The sequence below is a fragment of the Macaca nemestrina genome, chromosome 16, assembly GCF_043159975.1.
Source record: "Macaca nemestrina isolate mMacNem1 chromosome 16, mMacNem.hap1, whole genome shotgun sequence".
NCBI lineage: Eukaryota > Metazoa > Chordata > Mammalia > Primates > Cercopithecidae > Macaca > Macaca nemestrina.
In genome coordinates, this window is record NC_092140.1 from 105,074,704 (window position 1) to 105,100,281 (window position 25,578).

General features: G+C 51.9%; 2 protein-coding genes across 8 annotated transcripts in view; one reads left to right on the plus strand and one right to left on the minus strand.

The window, feature by feature from the left end:
- LOC105490300 (EEF1A lysine methyltransferase 1) overlaps positions 1–25,578 on the minus strand; it is a 146,983-nt gene that overhangs the window by 72,580 nt on the left and 48,825 nt on the right. For 2 of the 6 annotated variants that reach the window (XM_071081686.1, XM_071081685.1), the window contains exons 6-7: positions 10,324–10,438; positions 8,224–9,609 (exon numbers count right to left, since the gene is read on the minus strand). The exons of 1 other annotated variant lie outside the window; for it this stretch is intronic. Coding sequence is in view for 3 of the 5 variants with exons in the window: in XM_071081684.1 (XP_070937785.1) it covers positions 9,370–9,609 (240 nt within the window). In the remaining 2 variants the exon portion in view is untranslated. Of the gene's footprint in view, positions 1–8,223; positions 9,610–10,323; positions 10,439–22,894; positions 23,827–25,578 lie in introns of those variants that run through there. 3 more of the 6 variants (XM_071081684.1, XM_071081683.1, XM_011755801.3) reach the window with 2 other exon arrangements.
- Positions 1,458–23,519, plus strand: LOC105490302 (interleukin 17D). 2 transcript variants are annotated; one of them, XM_071081688.1, is made up of 3 exons: positions 1,458–2,826; positions 3,502–3,797; positions 22,068–23,519. In XM_071081688.1, the coding sequence occupies exons 1-3, from the start codon at positions 2,812–2,814 to the stop codon at positions 22,384–22,386; spliced, it is 630 nt and encodes a 209-aa protein (XP_070937789.1). In that variant the 5' UTR covers positions 1,458–2,811; the 3' UTR covers positions 22,387–23,519. The 2 variants fall into 2 exon arrangements, with proteins under 2 accessions (XP_070937789.1, XP_070937790.1); XM_071081689.1 differs by lacking the exon at positions 3,502–3,797 and having other exon boundaries at positions 1,461–2,826.

Below are 25,578 nucleotides of genomic sequence, written 5' to 3' on the forward strand. Positions count from 1 at the left end.
GTCATAACTCAGAATTGAGTCTACTCAGCTCAGTGGTATGATTTTTAAGAGTTGGGATTCTAGGCAAGTACAACAGAGAAAAAAGGAGAAAGGGATTAAGTAAGGGTGTTTGCAAGGGTGTGGTGAGTGTCGACCTGTGAAATCTAAACTAGACAAGAAAGGACATAAGGACTCCAGGGTGGAATGGTTAGTGAGAAGAGGGAGAAGGTTGGATGACGGCAGAGAACTGCAGGAGTGGGCGAAAACAGAAGGTACCTGTGTCAGGGAATAGGATATTTGAAATCAGATGTTCGGATATGCTGCAGTTATTGGCGACGACGAAACCTTGGATATGACCATACGACGACAGTTGAGATGGGAAATAAAGACCATTGGAACTAACACAGTCACTTAGAAATCAGCATGTAAACCGTCTCTGTGGAGGTTACGGTGCCAGGAATGATCAGCAGGAATAATGGTAGATCCAGGGGCTGAAATCGGTGAATCAAGTGAGTGACCAGGAAGGTGACAGCAATGAGAAGCACTATCAGTAGGAACATCCAAGCACAGTTTTGTTTTGTTTTGTTTTTCTTTGAGACGAAGTCTAGCTCTGTTGCCCAGGCTGGAGTGCAGTGGTGCAATCTCGGCTCACTGCAACCTCCGCCTCCCAGATTCAAGCGATTCCTCTGCCTCAGCCTCCTCAGTAGCTAGGATTACAGGCATGCGCTACCACGCTCGGCTTTTTGTATTTTTTTAGTAGAGACGGGGTTTCACCATGTTGGGCGGACTGGTCTCCACCTCCTGACTTCTTGATCCACCCGCCTAGGCCTCCCAAAGCGCTGAGATTACAGGCATGAGCCACCGTGCCCAGCCCCAAGGACAGGCTTTTAAGGAAGAGAAGAGGCTTTGGTAGATTTGAACATCAGTAACCCAAGAAGATGAGTATGCAAGGAGCCAACCGCACACCGGCTTTTGGAGTTACAGTGCCTAAGGATGATTTAAAAGATTTTCTCCAGCAGCTTGCCTCACGCAAAGCAGTCCTGCAGCTGTGCTAGTATTGGGGGTGCTGAGTAAACCAGGGGATGAGGGACTGGAGAGGTTTCAAATGTAGCTTGCGTGGCCACACTGCAGATGTGTTGGTTTTAAGGGAACACGATGAGCCTGCTTTTGAGTATTTTGTTCCCTTTTTTCACTTGCATGTCTTAGGTTTGAACTTAATTATTAACATGCTTATTTTTCATCTTCATAAATATGTTGAAATTTGAGGGGAACTCATAAACATTTGCACCTATTTATAAGACTTTTTCCCAAGTGATTAGTCTCACAAAGTTCACCTTTGTTCTGTCAAATAGGTGAGCATTTTCAGTCACTTGTAATGAAAACTGCTGGAAAGTAAATATTTTCCTTCCCACTTCCAAGGTAATGGCGGGGGTGGGGGGTGGGGGGCAGCGGGGTAAACGAGAGAAGTTGCCATGTTACCAGACAGTGGAAAATATTTTGTTGAATAATATACAGAACTAAGTCTGGTACCATGTCACCTCATATAGGAATGGATGCGGAAATGAGACAGAGTATTTCTATGAAACTCTCATAATGATACTCTCCTAAAAGCCTCCCACGCTTCCTTTTTTCCAATAAAAACTAAGCAGCATTTGAGTACTGAAACCTTTATTCCCATTTTACTGGAACGTAAACAAAGAACATTAACAATGTACTAGTCAGAAAAAAAGTGTTTTATAACCGAAAACAAATATTTGCCAAGAGCTGTAAATTGCTTTAATCGCTTAAACTGGAGACTTCAGTGTGATTTTTAGCAGATTACCAAGCTCCTTAGTTATAGAACATTCAAGGCATAGAAAAGTGTTTTTCTTACAAAGCACAACTGAAATGTAGTTTAACTAATGGTTTACAATTCAGTCAACTACCAAAGCTGCAAACCATTTAGGGAGTCATCAATTACATAATTTGTACACTTTCAAAAAGCTTACAGCTGGGATGGGTTGTTTTCAAAGCATGGCTGCTTTAAAATGATCATATTCATTAGCCTGCCACCTAGGAAGCATTAAGCGTTTACTTGCAGAATGAACGAGCGCGTTGTCTTGTGTTACGAAGTATAGAATATAGTTCATTTTAGTTTCTTCATTCGCAGACAATCAGGCTCATTTCACGTGACTGCTTGCACTTAGAACTCAGTTATCACGGGGTAGGAACTCTCCAACATCGGGTCGTCATAGGCCAAGAGATGCCCGTGAACAGCCATGAAAGTGCCAGTCAGGGAAGGATGCAGTGCTTTGTTTTACAGTTGTCGGATAGAGGCACAGGATCATTTCACGTTGTTGAGGAGAAAGGAGAAACAGCCTCCTCCCACCTTGTTAAAAAAAGAGATTTAAAAAAATCTCTAATTTCCTCGAAGTACGGAATCTCAAAAGAGGTAGCTCTAAGGAGAATCCCTCTGGGTTTGAGTGCATTCCTCTTCCAGGGGGCCTATTCCATTCTTGGACTGCTTTCCTTAACAGAGAAATCTCTGAGCCAAAACTCGGCCTCCCCCAACTCCATCCTGTCGGCCCCACTTTTCTGCTCCGGAGACTTCCAGGCCAGTCCCCACTCCTCCTTCAGTCAGTCGGGCCCGCACCCGCGGCCGGCAGGGCCAGCCCTCTCCTCCCCCTGCGTGGCGCAGCACAGGCCCGGAGCGCGCGACCCCAGGCCCTGGGCGCCCCGCCGCATGCTCGCGGCTGGGAGCGCCTGTTCGCGTGGCCCTTCGAGTTATTCCGCTAAAGAGCCGCCGCGTCGCCCCACCTCGGCGCGAATCTGAAAGCGTTTTCGGGGGAGAAGATGTTGGGGGCACTGGTGAGTACACTGCACAAGTGACAAAATGTTTTCAGCTCCTGGAGGCGAAGGGTGCAGAGCCGCTCTGTGTCCGTGAGGCCGGGCGGCGACCTCGCTCAGTCGGCTCCTCGGTCCGAGTCCCGGGGTACGAGGAAAGACCACAGGGGGCTTCTCGCGGAAAAGCGGGCCCCGGACCCCGCGTGCGTTGGCGGGGGCGGGCGGATGACGAGGCGCGGGGGCATGGGTGGGTCTGCGAGGCGGCGGGTCCGGGCGTCTCAGGCTCCGGGGCTCCCTCGCTGGCGGCGGCACAGGGATGGCGCGCCCAGGGGTGAGGGTGCGGCGGGTCACAAGCACTCGCAGCCCGCGGCGCAGCAGCCCGGCAGGCACACGCACACGTGCACGCGCGCCCCGCACCCGCCCCCCGTACGGCGCCCGGCTCGGGGCGGCGGCGGCGGCGGGGGCCTGGGGCGCGCGGGCCGGCGCCGGGCTGGGCCCCGGGGACCCCGCGGGCGGCGGGCAGGCGGGGAGGGCGCTCTGGGGCCCGCCCGCGCGGCTCCCATCCTCCGGGCCGGCCTCCGGCTCCGCGGGGCGAGGGGAGGCGCCCGCCGGCTCCGGGCGCGGCGGGCGGGACACGGGCGCGGGGCGCAGGCGGGCTCCTCCGGCGCGCGCGGGCGCTGAGCTTGGCGTGTACCTCAGGTCTGGATGCTGGTAGCCGGCTTCCTGCTGGCGCTGCCGCCGGGCTGGGCCGCGGGCGCCCCGAGGGCGGGCAGGCGCCCGGCGCGGCCGCGGGGCTGCGCGGACCGGCCGGAGGAGCTCCTGGAGCAGCTGTACGGGCGGCTGGCGGCCGGCGTGCTCAGCGCCTTCCACCACACGCTGCAGCTGGGGCCGCGCGAGCAGGCGCGCAACGCGAGCTGCCCGGCAGGGGGCAGGCCCGCCGACCGCCGCTTCCGGCCGCCCACCAACCTGCGTAGCGTGTCGCCCTGGGCCTACAGGTGAGCTGCGGGCGCGTCCCGGCGGGGCCCGGCAGGTGGGGAGGGCAGGGCGGGGCGGGGAGAGTGGGTGGGGCCGGGCCGAGGCGGGGCGGGCGGGACGGGGCGACGCGGAGGGGGCGTGGCACGCGGGGGAGGCAGAGCAGGTAGGGGTGGGGTGGTGCGGGGCGAGACCGGGTGGGGTGCGGTGGGGTGGGGTGGGGTGCTGGAGGCGCTGCGGTGAGGTGGGGCGGGGCAGTTGGAGCGCCGGGGGACAATTCCTAAACCGCGAAGTCCCACCCCCACCACCTCCCCTGAAGGAGTCCCGCTTCCCCTCTTTACCCTCCAGTATTTCCTATGCAATACGTGTCTCTCGAACACCTAATCTCTGCCAGGTTGGATGGGTCCACAAGGCACTAGCCAGGGACCCTTCCGTGATGTGGACACAGTGATGTGGACCGTCCTCCGCACAGGGGGCCCGGGGAGGTGCTGCTGGGGGGTGCGCGGTACTGTCCACATATTCCCTGAGTGCCCCTGTGGTCCAGAGGCTGCTGGAGCGGAGCCCTGGGAGGCGCCCTCTGAGCACCTCTAGTTTAACAGCTTAAGGGAGGAGTGGGGACGATTGGGAAGGAAACCACAGCACCAGGCAGTGACATGAACAGTTCGGAGAGTGTTTTGGTCATGGAACAGAGGTCACTTCAAAAGAAAGGGACAGCCTGCAAAAGGGGGAGGCTGGGGAAGTTGGGGGCGTGCAGGCAGGGTGCGGTGGTGTCCTCAGCAGGCACCTGTGACGTCTTCCCTCTAGCTGGAGCAGGAGGAGCTGCCCGAGGGGGCGAGGCTCACAGGGCCACAGAGGTCAAGAAAGGCTTGGTGGGAGAGCTGAGTCTTGATGGAGAAGAGCAAGTCGCCTACAAAGGCAGTGCTGAGGGAGGGGACCGCTGATGGCAAGCGGGGACAAAGCGCTCGGAAAATGGGGAGAGCCACAAGGCGGACGGGGGGTGTAGGCGAGGTGTTTGCCTGTGGGATGGGCATCGATGTGAGGCTGGAGACAGGCGCAGGAGCTGGATCCCGGCCTTGTCAGCAATGCGGAGCTTCACCGTCAGGCCTGGAATCCCAGCACTTTGGGAGACTGAGGTGGGAGGATTTAAGTCCAGGAGTTCGAGACCAGCCTGGGAAACATAGCGAGATCCCGTTTCTGCAAACACTTTTTTTTGTTGTTTGTTTTTTGAGGTGGAGTCTTGCTCTGTTGCCCAGGCTGGAGTGCAGTGGCGTGATCTCGGCTCAGTGCAAGCTCCGCCTCCCGGGTTCACGCCATTCTTTTGCCTTAGCCTCCTGAGTAGCTGGGACTACAGGTACCTGCCACCACACCTGGCTAATTTTTTGTATTTTTTAGTAGAGACGGGGTTTCACCGTGTTAGCCAGGATGGTCTCAATCTCCTGACCTCGTGATCTGCCCGCCTCAGCCTCCCAAAGTACTGGGATTATAGGCATGAGCCACCGTGCCCAGCATCTGCAAACAATTTTAAGGATTAGCCAAGTGTGGTGGCACGTGCCTGTGGTCCCAGCTACTCCAGAGGCTTAAGTGGGAGGATTGATTGAGCCCAGGAGGTTCAGGCTGCAGTGAGCTGTGGTGGCACCACTGCCTTCCAACCTGGGTGACAGAGCGAGACTCTGTCTCTAAAATAAAAATTAAAGAAAAAAAAAAAGGCTTGACACTTGAGATCGAGGAAGCCATACAGCCACTCTGCTTTAGGAGGGTGTCCCACTGGGGCATGGACTGGACAATGCAGGCGCTCCAACGCTCCATCCAAAGGACCTAGGGCTTCACTCAGGCAGCCCGGTGGGAAGGGGAGACTAGGACCAGCGTGAAAGACGCTCTTTAAGAAGACAAGTGCTGTGGAGAGTCAGAGCAAATGTGATGATTTTGTCTAAAACGCATCTGGGCTTCCCCGGAGCCTCTCCCTGCCGGCTGGTGGGTAGGGAGATTTCCTTTTACTCGACAACACACAGGACCCCTAGGCTGTCCTGGGAAGCCCAATTTTAGGGCCTCCTGGCTACTCTACAGAGGACCAAGCTCACTGTGGCAGAGCCCCCTCAGAGCCCCTGCCCACGGGGAAGTTGGGTGGGACCCTCCCCCCCTTCTCACTCCTGTGCTTCAGCTGGAGCCTGCAGGGCACATGGTGCCGTTCATTTTGGTGTCTTGGTGCTCTTGCTTTTCCTCTCTCTTCCCTCCATTTCCAGGACCCGAAGGGACGGGCTATGGCATTCTTCTTTCTCCAACCTTGTGGTATGCCTCTGATATGCCAAATAGGATTGAAGCCACATGGGGAATCTCTCAGAACCAGAGTCTAACTTCTCTGGACAGAAGCCGCTGGCCCTGCATCTTTCTGTATCAGATTCGAACTCTCAGGCAAACCCATGGCTCCCCACAGGCTGGGCTGAGGGCCTAAGAGTAGCACACAGCCTCCCAAAGGCACGTCTCCCGTGTTTCTGGCTCGGGTTGTTGATGGTATTTGAGCAAAATGGGAAAATAGACTTAGGAACAAGTGTTGTGGGAGGAAATAATGAATTTAGTATCAAGCCTGTTGAGTTTTGCCTGCCTGAAAGGCGTACAGGTGACAATGACCGGTTGGAGCTCAGAAGACAGAGCAGGGCTGGAGGACATATTGAGAGTTAGCAGCCCTGGCATTCTGTGTGTGGGAATTTAAATTGAGTTGCCCTTGCTACAGATGACACCTGTGTCGCCCCAGGCAGGATCTGGGAGCAGAGGGAGGTTATGGATGAGAATGACGCACGGGGTTCCGGGAGCACGGTCTGGGCCACCCAGATCTGCCCATGTGTGGAGCCTCAGTGCTGGGGGGTCCCAGGAGTGGGAGTGACAGTTGCAGCAGGTGGCTGAAGGTGTCGTGTGCATCATTTTTCATATTATTTAGCAGCAGTGATGAGATCACTCCCCATGGGCAAACAGAGGTGGGTGGCTTACATTTGCTGAAGGAAAGACAGTCTTCAGGGGATGGCTGCTGGGCTGGGACTCCAGACTGCTGACTGCCAAAGCTGCTCATGCATTTTCCTGCCAGGAGAGCCCTCTCTGCCCTTCTCCCTCCGATCACCTCTCACCATCTCCTGGGTTACTGGGAAGATTAGAAAAAGTGAGACCCAGCCAGGCCCAGTGGTTCACACCTGTAAATTCCCAGCTACTCAGGAGGCAGAGGTGGGAGGATCACTTGAGCCCAGGAGTTTGAGACCAGCCTGGGCAACATAGTATGAGACTCTTATCACTACAAAAAAATTGAAAACTATTAGGCAGGTGTGGTCATGTTTGCCTGTGGTCCCAGCTACTTGGGAAGTTTGAGCCAGGAAGGCTGAGGCTGTGGTAAACTGCGATTGGGCCATTGCACTGTGGCCTGGGCAACAGAGTGAGAACTTGTCTCAAAAAAAAAAAAAGAAAAGGAAAAAGTGAGCCCACGGAAGTGTGGAGCCTCTACTGAAAGGTTTTGTGGAAGGCCAGGCTTTGTTTTTTTAGACAGAATCTCGCTCTGCCACCCAGGCTGGAGGACAGTGACACAAACAGCTCAATGCAGCCTTAACCTCCTAGGCTCAAGGGATCCTCCTACCTCAGCCTCCCATGTAGCTGGGACCACAGGTGTGCACCACCACATGTGGCTAATTTTTGTTTTGTTTTGTTTTGTTTTTTAGAGATGGGGGTCTCGCTTTGTTGCCCAGGCTCGTCTTGAATACCTGGGCTCAAGTGACCCTCCTGCCTCAGCCTCTCATAGTGTGGGATTGCAGGTGTAAGCCATAGTGCGAGGCCAGGGCTTGTTCCTTGGTGGAGTGTCTGAGGGTGGGGCCTGGGTAGAAGAGTGCCCACCTGCAGGCTGGGCACTGGGTCAGGTGGTATTTCTTTCTTTTGAGACACGGTTTTGCTCTGTCACCCAGGCCAGAATGCAGTGGCATGGTCTTGGCAGACTGCAGCCTCCGCCTCCTGGGTTCAAGCGATTCTCCTGTCTCAGCTTCTGGAATAGCTGGGATTACAGAGGCATGCCACCACGCCCGGCTAATTTTTGTATTTTTAGTTCAGATGGGGTTTCGCCATGTTGGTCAGGCTGGTCTTGAACTCCTGGCCTCACGTGATTTGCCTGCCTTGGCCTCCTAAAGTGCTGGGATTACAGGCCTGAGCCACTACTCCCTAAAGGCACAGCAGTCAGAGAGAATGCTGAGAAAGACAGGTGGGGAGATGGACTGAACATCAGGAGTACTGATGGGCACAGCAAGGATCACTTTAGGTGGGTAAGTTTTACAATAGGCATTTGGAAGGTGGCTTTCCATATGGATGGAATGGAGAGATGGGTCATTCAGTAAATGCTGTTGGGACAGCCTGGGTCTCACTCCTCTGTGAAAATAAATTCCAGATGAATCAAAGATTTAAATGTAAAAAATAAAACCACAAAAGCAGAGAAAAACACAAGCAATTATATTTATAATCTTGGAGTGGATGAGGCCCTATTTAGCTGCTCATAGTCCCCAAAAGTCACAGAAGACAAGATTGAGAAATGAAGTTACATAATTATACACCGTTTCTTCTTGGCAAAGTAAAGTAAGAAAAATACAAGGGCAAACTGGGAAAAAATGTTTGCAACCCAAGGCACAAAGAGCTCCCACAAATCAGTAAGAAAAGGACCAGCGACGTCATGGAAAGATGAGCAAAGATCGGGACTGTTCCCAGGGAAGGAAGGTCAAATGACTCAAACGCTCGATACAGAAAGCCACGCTAGCTTCAGGCATAAGCGAAGTGCATGTGGAGACTCTACTGAGCAGCCCTTTTTTTTTTTTTCCTGGCACCCAGCAGGCTACGTTGGCAAGGTTGTGAAGGAAAGGCATTCTCATCCAACTACAGGGGTATGAATCAGCACAACTTTTATGGAGGGCAATTTGGTATAAATATCAAGATTTTAAATTCACACACCCTTTGACTATTTCAGATACACTTGCCCATGTGCCGAATGATATGCGTACAAGGATACGTGTTCACTGCTGTAATAGCAAGAGATTGGAAGCCACCTAAACACCCCCAACAGGCACTGAGTTAGACACTGTACACTGTGAGGAAGAACGAGGCGCGCCGAGTCAGACACTGTACCCTGTGAGGAAGAACGAGGCCCGCTGAGTTAGACACTGTGCACTGTGAGGAAGAAGGAGGCAGCTCTAAGAGTCATAAGTGGATCAATCAATCACCAATACACAGCGGGGAAAGGCGTATATAGCATGCTGCCGTTTCTATCTTAAAAGGGAAAATACGACATAATATGTACATATGACAAATTCTGTTTTAAACGCCTACATATATACGCACACACAGGCATCCTTAGAACGGGGGTATTGTGGTGCCTCTTATGAGGGGCTCTGGAGGCTGGGGTTGGGGAGGAGACCTACTTTTTACTCTTGTATCTTTTACATTTTCTGCTATGTGCACATATTTCTTATTTCAAAGACATGTTAATTTTTAAGTTGAGAGCAGAAAGGGAAATTCTCCAACAATGAGGAAAAAGCAGATACTGAGAAAATGAAGCTTCAGCACAAACAACAGTCTGGGACATACCAAGAGCATTGGTTGAAGGGCACCGTTTGCTCTTAAAGGCTCTGGGGCTTCCTGAAGAGGCACGCAGACGTCTGGGTGGATTTTCAGAGCTCCTGCAACTCCGCGGCTGGTTTGTGCTCCTGGTGAGGAGCCCGGGCCTGGAGAGATGAAGGCATTGGCCCCAGGTGACAGGAAACAGTAGAGTCAGGAGCTCATCCTGGACCTCTCTGGTTCCGTCTAGCCCACGTCCCACCCGGTGTGCTGTTAGAAAACAACATTCAGCTTCCAGCATACAAAAATATTTTTTCATTTACTTTGTGGCATAATGTTTGTTTCTCTTTAGCTTTAAAAACAAAAATGCCAAAAATAAAGTCAATTGGATTGCTCAGTAAGTTTTTAAAAGTCAAATTGATATATTAAGAAATATGTTGTAAGAACACTGAGGTTTATTGAAGTTTAAGGTACACATCACTCATTTCTGATGAAACCCCAGAGATAAACACCTACCAGTAGAGTACTCTGAATATTTTTTAACGGCTTATGTTTTCCAAATTTTGGTAGTCGTCTAAAGATAATTTTTCTCTAGGTTATGAATAATGTGCAGTAATTTATTTTTAGGCCTTATTTGTTACTTTTTTCTTTAACTCCTTTCCTCTGACAATTTAAGAAACTACACCTAAATTTATTTTACAGTAAACAACTCTGTGGATAGCTGTAGTCAGGAGGTAAAGAAAAGGACAAGGAGTGTCCTTTGCTTTTTTTGTTTTCTGCTGCCATCACAGATACCACAGAGGGGGTAATTTGTAAAGAGTACAAGTTGGCCAGGCACGGTGGCTCATGCCTGTAATCCCAGCACTTTGGGAGGCCGAGGTGGGTGGATCACTTGAGGTCAGGAGTTCAAGACTAGCCTGACCAGTGTGGAGAAACCCCATCTCTACTAAAAATACAAAATTAGCCTAGCATGGTGGCGCACACCTGTAATCCCAGCTGCTCAGGAGGCTGAGGCAGGAGAATCACTTGAACCAGGGAGGCGGAGGTTGCAGTGAGCTGATATCATGCCATTGCACTCCAGCCTGGGAAACGAGCGAAACTGTCTCAAAAAAAGAAAAGAAAAAAAAAAAGTACAAGTGTATTTGACTCATGGCTCCGGAGGCTGGAAAGCCCAACAGCCCAAGGGTGTGGTGCTGGCATCTGGTGAGAGTCCTCCCACGCTAGAAGGTGGAAGCAAGTGACAGAGAGGGAAGGGCAGAACTCATCCTTTTACCAGGAACCTCTCCTCAGATGGCAGAGCCCTCCTGACGCAATCACCTCTTCAAGGCCCCACCTCCCACCCTGTTACCACGGCAGTTGGGTTTTTTTTGGTTTTTTTTTTTTTTGGTTTTTTTTTTTTTGAGACGGAGTCTCGCTGTGTCGCCCAGGCTGGAGTGCAGTGGCCGGATCTCAGCTCACTGCAAGCTCTGCCTCCCGGGTTTTTACGCCATTCTCCTGCCTCAGCCTCCCGAGTAGCCGGGACTACAGGCGCCCGCCACCTCGCCCGGCTAGTTTTTTGTATTTTTTTAGTAGAGACGGGGTTTCACCATGTTAGCCAGGATGGTCTCGAACTCCTGACCTCGTGATCCGCCCGTCTCGGCCTCCCAAAGTGCTGGGATTACAGGCTTGAGCCACCGCGCCCGGCCGGCAGTTGGGTTTTTAACACATGAACTCTTGGGGGGACACAAACCATAGCAGAGAGTAAAGGAGAGTAGGGAGAACAGGGGACAGGAGATCAAGTGACTTTCAGATAGACACAGCAGGTCACCAGCGGCATTTGAAGAGACCATGAGACCCTCCCCAGCAGCCCAGTGCAGGTACCCCGGCTGAAGGAAGCCGGTCTTTTCCTGTGGAGAACCCAAGTTACCAGAACTTTCAGCAGATGACATTTGGGAAGAGGGAAAATCAGAAGAAAATAAATTCCCTTCAGGGATTTCATTTGAAAAGCGCCACCTTGGGATACAGATGTGTAATAGCCAGGGACTGGAAGTCACCTGAACGACCCCCGATAGGCAGCTAGTCAGATAAAATACTATACAGCTGTGAAGACTGGCGGCTCTCAGTGTACCTAAGGACATCCCCTACTTCCTACGTGTGCCCAAGTTCAGCTTCCAGTTACCTGTGGGCAGTTCAGCAATGGCCCATTCACTGTGACCCTCATGCTCTGGTAAGTCCATCATCTGGTATTTAGCAATGCTGTATTTTAGCAATGTTGTCATCAAGAAAGGCTGGATTTATAAAAAGGATATTTTTACTTACCCCTCCTCTAACGCTTACGTTTAGCTAACCCAAACATCCTGTTTCCCGAGTGGGCTGTCCATTAATTATTCCATTTGACTGATACTGAAACCCAGGGTCACGTTCATTCATCAAATATTGTCTGGGGGCTGGTGGGCAGGCCCCCCGGAATACAGCCAGGAACCACAGACCCTGACACTCCTCCCGCAGTCACAAGGTACTGTTCGCATCACTTTCTCTCCATCAAATCTTTTTAAAAAAATTTATCAAAGGGGTTATAACGTTAGAGAAAGCTAGAGAGATTAGGAGTATAATGTTAGGGAAGACTATCTTCACTACAGCTATCCTTCTTTTTAAGATTCCAGGCCGGGAATCTTAAAAATGGCTCATGCCTGTAATCCCAGCACTTTGGGAGGCCGAGGCGGGTGAATCATCTGAGGTCAGGAGTTCAAGACCAGCCTGACCAACAAGGTGAAACCTCTTCTCTACTAAAAATAGAAAATTGGCCAGGCGTGGTGGCAGGTGCCTGTAATCCCAGCTACTCAGGAGGCTGAGGAAGGAGAATTGCTTGAACCCCGAAGGCGGGGGTTGCGGTGAGCTGAGATCGCGCCATTGCACTCCAGCCTGGGCGGCAGAACAAAACCAGCTCTCAAAAACAAAAACTCCCATTTATCCTCTACCCCTTTAACAAATGCACGCCTGTCTTTAATGCACTTTCAAATGTGTGTGCCGACCCTAAAAAAAAAAAAAAAAAAAAAAAAACCCACCCCGCAGGCTTAGACCCCCGTGGTAGGCGCGTCCCCACGGTCCTGGGCACCGGCCCGCGAAGCTGTCTGCAGCGGCGTCTGTGGCCGACAGGGGGCAGCACCGCGCCGGCGTCCCCGCCCCGCGCACCGGCTCCCGGGCCCGCCCACCGCGTGGTCTCCGGAATTCGGGGATGGGAGGTGCTTTTCTTTCTTACCTTTCTTTTCTCTTTCTCTCCTTCCTTCCTAACTTACTTCCTTCCTCCCTCCTTCCCTCCCTCTTTTTTATAACGTTTTTCCTTGGGTCCCTGCTTCCAAACTGGGGGTTATTTTCTAAGGTCTTGAAGCAAACCAAGCCTCGCCTTCACGGATATCTGCACACACTACATGAGCGCAGGTGCAGCGTCCTTTCGCCGCCGTCCTCTAATGATAACGCTTTGTTGAGAAAACGGGGGCGTGAGAAATGGACAGGAAGAGTGAAGGAGAGGGGGCTCTGCTGCCTGGCTGGGAAAGTCTCAGTCACATCCTGTGAGACGGCCGGCGAGGCATTGTTCATCCTCATTCATTCTTGGAGAAAAAGAGACATTCGTTGCTTAAAGCAACTTATTTAAGAAATATTGGTATTTTCCCCCTAAAATGTTTGTGTGCATAAATGACCTTGAATTGGCCAAGGCACAGCACAGACCCCGCTACTCCCCCCTTGCCCCAGCTTCTTAAAATACAGCAGGCTCTACTGCACCTATCACGGTTTCACAGGGTAAAAATAAAAGCATTGTCAGGAGCATTGTCATGGGATTAAAGTCTCTCGTTCTGAAAATAGGTATGTTCGTTTTGCTTTGATATTTTCCCCTTACTGCCTGGGTATTACTATAGCATTCTTAGAGTAACCAGGGATGATGATAATATTTCATTCCATCAGCGCCTCTGGCAGTGCTCCTCACCTGAATAAAATGCGTGTGCCCTAATGCCAACAGAATGATTTGGGCAAACTCAGGAAGTTCCGCACATGCCATGAAGTGAAGTTCTTTATGCTGTCTGTCTTCCAGAAGTGACACATGAAAAATGGCAGTGAGCGCACTGCTCACTAAATTAATAAGAGGCCAAAGAGAAAAGAATCTGCCAGAAACTCTTCCAGAATTAGACTCCAGACTCATGTTGTGATAGCGATTATTCCTCATAACCAGTGTTGTGGCCACAACTGACTCACTGGCGGTCGGGTGGGCTCCCACCTTGGTGCACACAGGCGCCTGCCCCAAGGACAGACACTTCAAAGATGGCTCTGAAGCCAGATTCTGCAGCTTCCCCCGGGCGGATAGCTGAGCCAGCCCGTGGGCATGAGTCGTGTTTTCCCTTTGAAGAGATGTTTCCCAGCTGCAATGAATGTGTGGCATTTGCCATGACAAAAGAATAAAACCCTTCAAGAAATGTGGGTTCTCATTCTCATTTCTTTTTCTCCCTTTCCCTCTGTAAAACTTTTTTTTCTGAATTATCTTCCAAATTATTTTCCAAAGCATTAGTCTTTCTCTCCTCTTCCGCTACCTCCCAGATGAACAACTTTCCCCAGAATAAATGGATTTCCTGGTTGTAGCTTCACCATTTACCAAGCACCTGGCTGGTTGCTAAATAGCCACAAACCACAGCACCGCGTCTGTTATTACTATGAGGCTTAGGCAGCTTGGCTCTGTGGGGCAGTGCAGGCGGCTGGGCTAACCCAGGAGAGCTGGAAGACTTTGGAGAAGTCCGCTACTCTGTTGGTGCCTCAGTTTCCTCATGAGTGACAGGAGAGGGTGGGCAGGCTAAGCCTTCTTGCTCCTAATAGCCCAGAGCCAGTCAGTTGGCAGAGGAGCAGGGTTCATTCTGGAGCCCTGACATTGATGTTAAGTTCAGGATCGAACCAAAGTCAACCTCAGTCCCCAGATAGGGCAGGACTGACCGCTAGTTCTCCTTGGCCTGGGGAAGCCAGTGGGGATGAGTGCCCTGGGCAGACCTCATTGCTATCCCAGGCTGATTTTTCCATGTCCTCTTTCATGAGAAATGCACGACTGATGTTTTCTTGTAGGGGCCAGAAAAGCATTTTTCAGAGCTTCTTGGCAGCACATATCGAAGATCCTTGGCTCCCTGGGGCCTTAGCGCATGGAAGGAGGGTGGAGCTGATGGGTCTGCTGGCCACAGCTTGGCAACAGGGAAGCTGTTTGTGGTCTCCAGTTACTCCCTGGCTGGCCAACAGAGCCCTACTATACCCAGCCCTGGCCCCACAGCCGGCCTGGCTGCACACAGTGCTTCCAACGTGGCGGTCCTGCCCCTTCCTTCCCCTGTGGTCTCAAAACCGTTCCCCCTCCCAGCTGCTGGGCCTGTTCCAAAGGGAAAATGAGAGATTGGAAGGCTAACACAAACCTGTCTTAAGAGAGTCATTACTTCTCTTAAACACAGAGACCAATTGGCCTATACCAGAGTTATCTGGGGAGCTTTTAAAAAATACCAACTGGGGCTCCACTCTAGAGCAACTGATTCAGAATCTCTGGGGGCCGGGGGGGACACTGATTACTATTTTTTATAAGCTCATTTGTGTGCCTCCAGGGAAGCCATCCCATTGGCAACACCGATTGCTTACTGGGTTAATAATGACCTTATGTACTCGTTGGAGGAAATGTAGAAAAAGTCCTGGGCCGGTATGGTCTTGAAATTCACACCCACTTGGGAAAATGCCATCATCCAATTGTTTGCCATCAGCTGCAAATCGATAGATCCGAGGTTAGCCAATGGCCAGCTCGCCTCTAGGGATAGCGCTTATGTAGTTGACTGTGCAGCCAGAAATGGGTTTCTGCTGATTCATTTGAACCAGTGACTCCCCAGCTTAAATGAGTGAAACAGATCACTTGGACAGCTTGTTAGTGTGGAGAGCTTCCGACTCCTTGGGTGTAGTGTTAAGTCTGAGAATTTGCATTAAATTTTTTTTTAACTTAAAAGTTTTGGAGATATAGATATATCTATACATCTTTTTTTGTTTTTATTTTTTTGAGACAGAGTTATACTCTGTCACCCAGACTGGAGTGCAGTGGCGTGATCATGGATCACTGCGGCCTCGACCTCCCAGGCTCAAGCAATCCTCCCACCTCAGCCTAAGGAGCTAGGACTACAGGCGTGCACGACCATGCCTGGCTCATTTGTATTCTTTTAAATATTTTTTGTAGAGATGGAGTCTCACCGTTGCCCAGGCTCGTCTTGAACTCCTGAGCTCAAGAGGCCTCCCAAAGTGCTGCGATTACAGGCATGAGCCACCGCACCTTGCCAGAACCTACATTTTTAACAAGAGTCCAATATAGGCTTCATGCAGGTGGTCTGAAAACCACGTTTTAGAAATCTTGTTTGTGCCGCCGCCTTATCTCTTGCAAAGGTTAGTGTTTTTCAGAGGACTCTCAGCTCTTGGAGAGGGATGCTACATGTCCCTCAGTGTCCCCAAAGGACAGCGCATGTCTTGGTATTACCATGGTTGTATAACGTCTTGAGATCTTCTGGTGTGAGTCTGCCCCCTCATTCTTTTTCAAAATTGTCTTGAGTATTCTTGGCCCTTTTCATCTCTCTCTATGAATTTTAGGATCAGCTTGCCAAGTTCTCAGAGCAATCTTTCTGGGATTTGGTTAGAATTGCACTGACTTTATAGATTAATTGGAATTTTCCAAGACCTTAGAGACTCAATGTATTGCCAGTGTCTTTTCTAAGCATAAAACATTGGTGAAAATGTCACATTATCAGTCCCACCGTCAGGAAATTGGGGGAAGTGCTCATCAAATCCATCTCCTTCACTTTGCAAAGAATCAGGCAAGGTGGAGGTCTCTGCCCAAGGTTACTGGTAGTGACTAAGTTGGGCTACAGTTTTAGGTCCCAGACTCTTCATGACTCCATCCTCCCTTTCTAAGAGAGTCTGCTGGGTTGAACTCACTGACCTTCAGATGTGGCGAGCCATGCTACCGAGGCAGGCTGTCTCCACGGACACATTTAGGTGCTTGTGGGTTCCAGCCAGGATTGGAGAAGGCATTGCCCCCACTTTGTTCCTGGGCTGGGGTCTTTTGACTGCTGTGAGATAAACAGTCATCCTGAGCCCCTGCTGCTCTGAAACCATTTCATGTTCTGCAAGGTGGGAGGGTGAGCCACATCAAGGCACGTGTGCCAACCAGTGCCCCAGCGATCCTCCTTGGGCATCGGTTAGAGGACACGTCAGGTGGCCCGATCCTCCCTCGGAATGTGTTCATTGTTTTCTGAGCTCCGGAGCCGCTTCAAATTGTTTCCTACCACGTCTGGTCCCAGGGGCAGAGCTCTTTTTCTGTCTCTGCTGTCACTTACATTCCTCTCCCAGCTCGGTTTCCATCACCTCTAATCATCCCTGGAGGACTTGTCCTTTGTTCCTGGATTAGGCCAGGCCACCTGTCACTCTCTCAAGCCAAGCTTCCCACGTGGCCAGGGGCACTTCAGAGATCCCATCAGAGGGAAAAACCTGATGTGTTTCAAGCGTGCCCCGGTGCCAAGCTTCCGCAGAGCAGCACGCAGAAAATGTGAAGACAAAAGAATGACTGCCCACAGGAGGCGCGGCACAGGGCAGAACTCTGCTCAGTTGCTTATCCATGTTTGGTAAGAGAAAAGGCTCCCGTTGCAGTTTCTTGCTGTTTCTTTTTGGTGGCAGCTTTCCTTAACCAAAAAGCACACCTAGCTGTTGGTGTCCCCAGACCCCAGGCAGGAAGCTGGGGTGAGGGACTTCAACTCTCTGTCTGTGCCAGCGAGGGCCCCAGGCTTCTCTCATGACCTCTTTCCCAGGCCCCCGCTGGGTCCTTCCAAAGGTGCAGGCCTTGTCTCTGCTTTTCTGGGACTGCAGGCCTCATGCCCCCACACCCTGGGCAGCAGGGCATGGTAGATGCATGGCACCCCCCTTAGTGGCACCTTCCCATTGTGAGAGAACAGCCTGAAACTCGCCCCTGTTTATACCTCTGATCTCCCACGGCCCAGGCAGCCATCGGGGGAGGTGTCTTGTCAGAGGCCTTAGTCCAGAGGCATCCCAGCGGTGGCGGCAATTTCAGTCCCAAGTCCACTGGAGGGCTGCGCTGTATATTTTTAGGCGGATGAAACTCTGACCCTCACCGCATCCAAGCGACTGTCAGTTATCACCTACAAAACTACAGGGGGTGACGCCTGAGTGACAGTTGTTCATGAAGAACCCAAACGATGGTGAAATATGAGCAGTTACCTACATACCGAGGGCACGGAAAGACCATTCCCAGGTGACGAGAACTCAAGAGGGCCAGGCAATGCCCTCAGATCAAACTCACCCCACCGGTGAAGAGACTGAGTCCACAGAGAAATGCCCTGACCCGCCCGCCTTTGGTTTTCCTGCGGCACATCCTCTGTGCTGTTCTGACAGCCTTTCCAAACCCACATCTCACGTGTGTGCAGCTGCCCAGTGCCCTTCATGAGTTTCCAGGAGCAAGATCACATCCAGACTAACTGCTGTGGTCTTCGGGCCCCTGTGCACCTCCGAAATAGCTCACCACGGCTCCAGCCTGTTGCATGCCACGTGCGTGTGAGTACACACACACCTGTCCATGCTTACACACACGCCCATGCTCACGCACACCTGCCCATACTTACACACCCGCCCACGCTCACACACCCACACACACCTGCCCACACACACACCTGCCCACTCTCAGATGCCCATGCTCACACACCTGCCCACTCACACACCCACACACATATGCCCACGCTAACACCCACACACACCTGCCAATGCTCACACACACGCCCACGCTCACACATCTGCCCCCCACACCTGCCCACACTCACACAACTGCCCATGCTCACACCTGCCCATGCTCGCACACCTCCCCACACTCACCCACACCTGCCCACGATCACACACCTGTCCACACTAACACATGCCTGCCCACGCTCACAGATGCCCACGCTCACACACTTACACATGCCCATGCTCACACCTGCCCATGCTCACACACACCTGCCCACACACACCTGCCCACACTTAACACCTGCCCACACTCACACAGATGCCCACACTCACCCACACACACCTACCCACACACCCACACACACCTTCCTACACCCACACACCTGCCCCCACACACCCACACACACCTGCCCACACTGACACACCCACACACACACCAGCCCATGCTCATACACATGCCCGTGCTCACACACCTGCCCACACACCTGCCCATGCTCACAGCTTCCCACACTCACACCTGCCCACACCCACCTACCCACGCTCACACACACCTGCCCACACACCCACACACCTGTCACATTCACACACATGCTCATACTCGTGTTCACAAATTTCTGTGATTGTCCCATACATGATTTTCTCTATTTTCTAATACTTCATTTTGAAATCATTTCAAACTAATACAACTGTTGTGAAATTAGGACGAGTTCCCATATACTGTTTACCTGGGTTCCCCAAATGTCAGCATCATCACTCAGCAAAATGCTCAAGATCAGGAAATGAACAGACATGACACTGTTATCTGCCCCGCAGGCCTTCTTTAGGGGGTCCACAAATGCCCCTTTCTGCCCTGGGATCCAACCTCTAGTGGCCACTGGTTTTGTGGAATGTCCCTGAGTCTGGGTTGCATGTGTTTGATAACTGATTGTGCTGGTGGTGATACTGGGAGTGGAAGCGGCTGGCTTCATGTCGCTGTGCCAGGATGGCAGGTGTGGGTCCAGCCAGGACACCCCCAGCTTGTGTTCCTCTACTCGGGGCTCTCAAGTGTAGGTTCCCTCCCTCTTGTTTTTCTCCCGGAACAACACGGGACATATCAAGTTTCCTACATTCTGTCCTTTGTTGGTCACGTCCTCATAGTGTCATTTCTCTCTATTTCTGGTAGCTTGGCTCCATCAGGTTCAAGTTCAGGTTTGACCCAGCCCCCTCAAGCCTCTCCCCTTCATGGACCGAGGATGCACCCAGTCTTCACCATCAGCCTTCTCCCTGGGAAGCTGGTGTACTCTGCTCTCCTCTGCCTCTATTTGTTCTCCCTCCATGTGCCCCCCGAGATTATCTTATTTAACCACCATCTATCAATGGACAACTTAAAACTCTGCCTTTAGCCAAGAGCTCCCTCTGGGGCTCCAGACCATCTTCCACCCCATAGTCTGAGGGATCTTTCTAAAATTCCATCTGAGGGGCATTCTTTCTCCTTGTACTTCCTGGTGGTGATTGTCCCTTGACCCTGTGCTTTGACCTCTGCCTGCCATGCCCTTCTCCCTTCTTCACCTGGATAAATCCCCCAGGAGCCACCGGTGGCCATGGGCGGAGTGAGCGCACTCTGTGTTCACCTACATGTTTATCTCCAGAGAGTGAGTCCTTGGGTACACGTTTCATCTCTAGCCCCATTGCCTGAAAGAACACTCAGATACTTGTTAGATAAATGCTGAAAGTGATTGGAGATATTACAAATCCTATTTAAGATTTCCTTTTCCTTCTAACATTAAGTCAGGGTCTTATACCGACCTCAGGGTGTAAGAACAGGAAGCTTGGCCGGATGTGGTGGCTCATGCCTATAATCCCAGTACTTTGGGAGGCCGAAGTGGGCGGATCAACTGAGGTCGGGAGTTCAAGACCAGCCTGACCAGCTTGGAGAAACCCCATCTGTACTAAAAATACAAAATTAGCCGGGCATGGTGGCACATGCCCATAATCTCAGCTACTTGGGAGGCCGAGGCAGGAGAATCGCTTGAACCTGGGAGGCGGAGGTTGTGGTGAGCCGAGATCGCGCCATTGCACTCCAGCCTGGGCAACAAAAGCGAAACTGCATCTCAAAAAACAAAACAAAAAAAGAATAGTTAGCTGGTAGGGCCCAGGGTCAGCTTCGCCTGCTTCCTGGCTCCGGAGCTCCTCCTCTAGAAGGCGCTGTGACAGGCACATCAGGGCACCAAGAGAAATCACAACTCAGTCCTTACCCTTCCTGAGCAGGGCAGACTAGGATTGTGTGGTGTTCACAGGTTATGAACACATGGAGAAGGAAGGAGTTGAATTTGAGGACATCTGAAAACTCTTAAGATAATGAATTGGACCTTAAAATATAGGAAGACTTCATGGAGTTGACAGTGGCTTGGAGAAGGCGGCATCTTGACTGTGGGGCCTGTAAGGGGCCTTCCACTTTGGGGTGCCTGGAATGTGGGATGCCAGAGGGAGAGGATGGCTTCATCCATCCTGGTGTGGGTCACGCTGTTGTGCCTTAGAGGCCTCCAGCTACAGAACTGAAGAAATAGCAGCCATGAGGAGCTGAAAAAGAATTTCTTCCAGCCTGGGGAACACAGTGAGGCTCCCTCTCTACAAAAACTAGAAAAAAAAAATTAGCTGGACATGGTGGTGTGCGCCTGCAGTCGCAGCTACTTGGGAGGCTGAGGTGGGAGGATCACTTGAGCCGGGGAGGTCAAGGCTGCAGTGAGCCATGATTATGCCACTGCACTCCAGCCTGGGTGACAGGTCTCACTCTGACCCAGGCTGGAGTGCAGTGGTATGAGACCTGTGAAAAACATTCTGCAACTATTTGGGTGTATGTTGGAGGGAAGCATGAATAAATGAAGTCAGATTGTGTTTTGTGTTTTTGCTTCAGAGACAACTTGTGCATTTTGCAGGCGGTCCCCACTGCCCTCTCCAATGCCTTCACCTGGGCTCCCACCTCTGGGGCTCCACTGCCAGCAAGGCCACCTGGCCAAGCTCCTGATCCTTGTGCTGCCCCATCCTCTGGTCACCCTGACTGGAAGCCTTGGACTCATTGCTGACTTTCTGTCCGACCTCATCCCCCACATTCAAACAGTGGCCTAGTGCTTGGAAATGTCCCTCTGGGGTTCCACAAGCACAAGAGGTGGCTGGGTGCAGTCCTGTGTCACCGACTTCCTCTGATGGCAGCCTGGCGGGTGGCCTTGTGCTCTTCCTACACCAGTCCACTCCCCTTTCCCCCGCCGCAGACTCCCTCCTTAGGTCCTGGCACGAAGGTGGCACTGGATCCACTTCCAGTGACGACAACACACCACTCCCAGACTCATCACCTCCCAGGCGTGCTCTAGTCCCTCAGACACAAACGGAAGAAGAGAATCCTATGCCTTCCTGAGTCCCCGACCTTCATAGACCACTGAGAGCTGGCACTCGGCACCAAATCTCCCTGATGGAGAAAGCGCTTGTCCTTCACTCCCGTGAGAGCCCTGCAGGCCTCTGGCTCCCGGCCAGTCAGCACTGTCCTCCCCCAGCCCCTCTTTTTCTAGGCCTGCCCCAAGCCTGTCCTTGAAACCCGCCCTACCTGCCCCCAGCCTAGGCCCCAGGTGGACGCGCCCCTCGGGGTCTGCAGAGCCGGCGGGAGGCAGCGGCTCCGGGGCCCTGGGCAGACAGGGCGCCTCATTCTGTTCTGGTGGCACCTGTGGGCCCGTGCAGGCCGCCTGGGTTTTATTTTTCTGCGCACATTAGTCCAGTCTCTGGAAGCAGTTTTCCGGCCTGCCTCAGGGCAGGTTAGATGCGCCGTCATTTCAAATGTAAGGAAGCGCTGGGCAGATCCGTTGTCGGCCGGCCTCGCACGCACGCGCCCGCAGGCCGAGGGCAGCACCGTCCCGAGGCCCTCCCCGGTGCCTCCAACCAGGGATCTCCGTGCGCGGCGCGGGGCTGCCCCCAGGCGTGACCTCACCCGTGCTCTCTCCCTGCAGAATCTCCTACGACCCGGCGAGGTACCCCAGGTACCTGCCCGAAGCCTACTGCCTGTGCCGGGGCTGCCTGACCGGGCTGTTCGGCGAGGAGGACGTGCGCTTCCGCAGCGCCCCGGTCTACATGCCCACCGTGGTGCTGCGCCGCACCCCCGCCTGCGCCGGCGGCCGGTCCGTCTACACCGAGGCCTACGTCACCATCCCCGTGGGCTGCACCTGCGTCCCGGAGCCGGAGAAGGACGCAGACAGCATCAACTCCAGCATCGACAAACCGGGCGCCAAGCTCCTGCTGGGCCCCAACGACGCGCCCGCTGGCCCCTGAGGCCGGTCCTGCCCCGGGAGGTCTCCCGGCCCGCGTCCCGAGGCGCCCAGGCTGGAGCGGTCCGGAGGGCTCGGTCGGCGACCTCTGAAGAGCGCGCACCGAGCAACCAAGCGCGAGCATCGGCACCGCCTTTGCACGGAGACTCGTCTGACACGGGCATCTCTGGTTGCTCTTAGCCACAGGCAAGCAGGGTGGCTGGAAGCTTATGGGAGACGACCCGGCACGGCCACCTGGGTGCGGCCCGCACGGAGGGTTTGGAGAAGTGCACGGAGGAGCCTCCCAGGCCGGCTGCGGCGGGTACAGGGCGTGCCTCACCGCTGGGTGCTTGCCAAAGAGATAGGGACGCATATGCTTTTTAAAGCCATCTAAAATAATAATAAGTAGAGCGACTATATACTTACTTTTAAAATCAACTGTGTTGAATAGAGGCAGAGCTATTTTATATTAGCAAATTAGAGCTACTCTGTTAACATTTCTTACTTAACATACAAACTTTTTTTTTTACTACTTCTGGTCGGATTTTTTTTTTTTTTTTTAAGCATAATTGGAATCCTTGGATAAATTTTTTAGCTGGCACACTCTGGCCTGGGTCTCTGAATCCAGCCTGTCACCGACGGCTGACTGATGAAATGGACATGTCTGATCTGACGCACTCTTCCTTCCACTGAAGGTCTTCACCGGCCTCCAGGTGGACAAAGGGATGCACAGGCGGCTCGCATGCCCCAGGGCCAGCTAAGAGTTCCAGAGATCTCAGAGTTGGTTTTATGAGTCATGAGTACAGAAACAGTCTCAAACTTGTACAATTTTTTTTTCCCTTTTGAAAGCCCCTGGGGCCAATTTGTGGTTAAGAGGTGGTGAGATAAGAAGTGGAATGTGACATCTTTGCCAGTTGTCAGGAAGAATCCAAGCAGGTATTGGCTTAGTTGTAAGAGCTTTAGGATCAGGCCGAATATGAGGACAAGGTGGGCCACGTTAGAATCTGCAGGGATCACTCTGGAGGCTTCTGTTTCTACATTCTGCCACGAGAGCTAGGTCCTTGCTCTTTTCTTTAGATTGAAAGTCTGTCTCTGAACACAATTATTTGTAAAAGGTAGAAGTTCTTTTTAAGTCATTAAAAGAGTCTTGCTAAAGGATACACTGGCTGTGTGTATTTCTCTCAATTCTGCTTGATGGGCCAGACTAATTGTTAGAGGAAATCATGTGTTACCTAAGGTCTTCGCTTTATCTTGAGGTTTAAATTCATAGAGATTTGATTTGGTCTTAGAAAGATCCACCAGTCAGGTAAGGCCAATGTCTTGGATCTTTGTGACACCCCCAAAACCAGGAAGTGTCCTTTATTCACATGCGTTTCACTCCCAAACTTCAGCTACCACAGAAAGACTAACTGGCAGCCTTAGTCTGATCCAGATGGATGGGTCGCTCAGAGACTTCCAGCTCCCACTAGAATTGACAGAAATTGTGCATGAAAGACACATCACTGAGCAAATCCACACTTTTGTCCAAATACAAAATTCAAACTGGAAAGCAGCAGCTATGGATAGTTCCAGACTGTACTTCCCATTCAACCTCTGGGGGAAGAACGGGATCCTCTGGTGGTGGTGTGTCTACAACACATTCCTGTCCAGCAACCAGAAGGTCCAGAGCAACAGCACAAATCCACTCAGTAAAAAGAAGTGCTTTTTTTTTTTTTTTTTTTTTTTTTTTGAGTCGGAGACTCTCTCTGTTGCCCAGGCTGGAGTGCAGTGGCGCAATCTCAGCTCACTGCAAGCTCCACCTCCCAGGTTCACGCCATTCTCCTGCCTCAGCCTCCCGAGTAGCTGGGGCTACAGGTGCCGCCACCATGCCTGGCTAATTTTTTGTATTTTTAGTAGAGACGGGGTTTCATTGTGTTAGTCAGGATGGTCTCAATCTCCTGACCTCGTGATCCGCCTGCCTCGGTCTCCCAAAGTGCTGGGATTACAGGCATGAGCCACCACACCTGGCCCAGAACTGCCTTTTAAAGCAGCGACTTAGGTGTTTTTTCCATTATCACTGCTGTTGTGTAACACTTTCCAGGTCACTCTTCAAATATAAATAGTGCAAGCCTTGGAGGAAGGGCACCCAAGGAGAGGAAACTCTCTGCGTGGGGAAAATGTCATGATTTTATTCACTGCATTAATTATTCGTTTACCCTCCGCTTGCTAAAAGGTAGCACATTCCCAACAGGAGAAATGAGCTTTCCATTTGAAGATCGAGAAAGGCAGCCTCTGTGTTTTTTCTCTGTACTATACATTCATCCACTTAGTGACCATCTACTGGGCACCTGCCTGGTTCCAGTCACTAGCTCCTGCAAGGCGGTGGTGAGCAAGACAATCTCCCTCGTCCACTAAAATGATGAAACCACAAAGCTGCTCAAGCACTTCGCGCCTGGGTGCCACTCTATGAACCTGCTCCCTTCGCCCCACTACGCTTCATTTTCCTTCCGTGTGAAATGAGGTCACAGCGCCCACCCTGTGAGGACTCAACACTGTTAGCAAAGTACCTGGCACAGTGCCTGGCACACATGAACACATGTGTGGACATGGACGCATCATTGCAGTCATTTATAAGCCACACTGAAAATAAACATCAAGCTAAGCCTTCTCCATGTTACGTCGCTTTAGGAGGCATCTGTCACTTACAAGTGACAGATTGTAAGTGACAGTCTGTACACTTTTTTTGTACAAAAGATAAGTTTAAAATGAAATCACTGGGTCGGGTGCTTCAATACAGGGTGGCTTACACCTATAACCCCAGCACTTTGGGAGGCTGAGGTAGGTGGATCACCTGTGGTCAGGAGTTGGAGACCAGCCTGACCAGCATGGTGAAACCCCATCTCTACTAAAAATACAAAAAAATTAGCTGGACATGGTGGTGCGCAACTGTAATCCCAGCTACTCAGGAGGCTGAGGCAGGAGAATCACTTGAACCTAGGAGGCGGAGGTTGTGGTGAGCCAAGATCACGCCATTGCACTGCAGCCTGGAAAACAAGAGTGAAACTCCATCTCAATTAAAAAAAAAAAAAAAAGGCTGGACGCGGTGGCTCACACCTGTAATCCCAGCACTTTGGGAGGCCAAGGCGGGGGGATCACGAGGTCAAGAGTTCAAGACCAGCCTGGCCAAGATGGTGAAACCCTGTCTCTACTAAAAATACAAAAATTAGCTGGCACGGTG